Below are 2,637 nucleotides of genomic sequence, written 5' to 3'. Positions count from 1 at the left end.
TCTCTATTTTTAATAGAGTATTTTTTTTGGGAAAGAGAAACCGGTCTGAAACCAGAAACGCTCCAAAAATAAAGGTGGCAACCCAACACGGCAGAGCAGGCAGGGAGCACTTCAGCCCCGAATCTTTCCAGACACCAAAGTATTAGTATTAGTATTAGTATTAGTATTAGTATTAGTATTAGTATTTATTAGTATTAGTAGTATTATTTGCCGCAGCACCGAGTCCAGTCCATAACTTCTCTTTCTCCTTCCTGGGAAGGGGAGTTTTTCCCTATTTGCAGGTAGGAGCTGACAGTAATTGCCCACCACTGCCTGGCTGGTGTCTTCACTTTAACAATGCCACACAAAATAAATGGCCCCGTGTTGTTACCAACAGTTTTCTGGGTTATATTATCTCATGGAGAAGAATTCTGCAGATTGCACATAAAGAGGGACAACGTCACCCTAATACAAATAACGAATTATTAGCATCATGCTAATAGAAGTGTCCTCTGGGTGGGTAAGCTCTCGGTTTTTTGGAGAGGCTGGAGCAGTTTTCAGGGCAGGTCCTGGGGCTTCGCTCCTACAGGGCAGCGGTGCTGGAAGGGAGCTCCCTTGGGTGCGGAGGCATTACTTGGCATTTCCAGGGACCGCGTCTCCTGTGGCTCAGGGGTGCCCGAGGACCAGCTCTGGTCCCCATCTCAACACGGGGACGTTTTGGGAGCTCCTCGTGGGTCTGGCTGCAGATGCGCCATCTGCCTTCATCCCTGGGCATCGCTCTCACTGCAAAAATTTGACAATAAAAAAAGGGAAAAGAAAGAAAACATGAAAACAAGGCACTTCTGTGCTTTCAATTTTCCGGCAATTGGCGACAGCTTAATGTGTATGTATCTCTAACGCTGTTTTATGAGCTCCAGTCCCACTGGCATAATTTTTTTAAAACCCCTTTTCCAGTGTAATTGCTGTTTGTTTTGTCATTTCTCAGTGGACAATAACAGTTCAAAAACAAGAGTGCCTTTGAAGATTGCAAGCGGCGTATGCAGACTTCATTAATACACTATTAATACACTATTGAAATGCACTTGAACTCTACCTGCCCGAGGCCTGAGACATAAAAATCTGGCTTTGCAAAGCAATCATTATTTGATCTATTTAAAATAATCCCAGTCCTAGCCTGGTCTCCTGGATACATTTCAACGTCAGCAGTTTGGAAGGCTGAAATATCTCCCGTAGGTTTGTTCCGTTACTTGGTCATTCAAAAAAACCCCAATGCTGCAAAGAATAATCCTATTTTTTTCTAGAGGAGGGAAAAGGAGAGACAAACCTGACCGTGGTGTGGGACACCTCGCCTGGCTTGTCCCAGGACAGGGTGCTTTTCCTGCATCTGATAGTGGGAATAAAGTAATGGGAAGAACAGAAGGAGCTTTTGATTCAAACAAGCAGCAATCCAGCCAAGAGCAGCCAGGGTCACCCCGCGAGCTCGTCAGGTACACGATGCCTTCGCGAATGTGTTGGGAGACTTTCCAAGCCCTGAAGGTGCAATGATGTCAAAAGTCAGAGGAGCTGCTAAAAAAAAGAGGAAAAAAAGCAAGTTTCCTGGCTAGCTCCATTTTACCGTTTCTCCTGTAAGAGAGCGTTTGCCCTGGTATGTCAGGGGGTTCATGGTGCTCATCACCCATCCGTCCGTCTGTCTGTCCATCCATCCGTCCACTTGAGGCTTACTTAGGTGTTTAATTGCTCATCAGGAATGTTCTTCTTTAAAGAATAGGAATTTGTCACCCGTGAATAAACCTGTTTGCTGAGAGCTGGTGCTTGGGGCTGCTGCAAGAGCGGGGCCCTGCTCCTGAAGCGGCTCCCAGCAGGGCTGGGGGGCACCCGCTCTGCTGCGTCATGGCTCGCTGCACCCTGTCCCCTGCGTCCCGTCCTGCTGCATCCATCCCTCTTCCTCCTGTTCTGCTGTGTCGTGTCCTCCTGCATCCCATCCCGCTGCACCCCATCCCGCTGCATCCCATCCTGCTGTATCCCATCCCGCTGCACCCCATCCTGCTGTATCCCATCCTGCTGTATCCCATCCTTCTGCATCCCATCCCACTGCTCGCTGCACCCTGTCCCCTGCGTCCCGTCCTGCTGCATCCATCCCTCTTCCTCCTGTTCTGCTGTGTCGTGTCCTCCTGCATCCCATCCCGCTGCACCCCATCCCGCTGCATCCCATCCTGCTGTATCCCATCCCGCTGCACCCCATCCTGCTGTATCCCATCCTGCTGTATCCCATCCTTCTGCATCCCATCCCACTGATCCCATCCTGCTGCATCCCATCTCACTGATGCCATCCCGTTAATCCCATCCCGCTGACCCCATCCCACCGATCCCATCCCATTGCATCCCATCCTGCTGCATCCCATCTCACTGATGCCATCTCGTTAATCCCATCCCGCTGACCCCATCCCACCGATCCCATCCCACTGCATCCCATGCTGCTGATCCCATCCTGCTGCATCCCACCCCACTGACTCCATCCCACCCTTCTGACCCCATCCTGCAGCTCCACGCCCCTGCTGATCCCATCTCACTGGTCCTGTCCCATTGCACCCTGTCCCGTCCTACCGCCCAGGCTGCTGGGGACGCAGCACGGAGCCGGGTGCCGGGGCTGGGAGGAGG

The 2,637-nt window shown here is 51.1% G+C and overlaps 1 protein-coding gene across 1 annotated transcript; it reads left to right on the top strand.

The window, feature by feature from the left end:
• Nucleotides 1–1,784: 1,784 nt before the first annotated feature.
• On the top strand, nucleotides 1,785–2,242 carry LOC104074599 (keratin-associated protein 10-9-like; the record flags this gene model as incomplete). The annotated part of the gene is made up of 2 exons (XM_009574769.1): nucleotides 1,785–2,042; nucleotides 2,174–2,242. Coding segments are annotated over 2 exons (327 nt in total), but the record flags the coding sequence as incomplete, so codon positions are not given.
• Between the last annotated feature and the right edge of the window lie 395 nt (nucleotides 2,243–2,637).

This window comes from Fulmarus glacialis, unplaced genomic scaffold, assembly GCF_000690835.1.
Source record: "Fulmarus glacialis isolate BGI_N327 unplaced genomic scaffold, ASM69083v1 scaffold19883, whole genome shotgun sequence".
Lineage (NCBI taxonomy): Eukaryota > Metazoa > Chordata > Aves > Procellariiformes > Procellariidae > Fulmarus > Fulmarus glacialis.
Note: the sequence above shows the minus strand (reverse complement) of the source record. Positions and strands in the feature narration are given on the sequence as shown.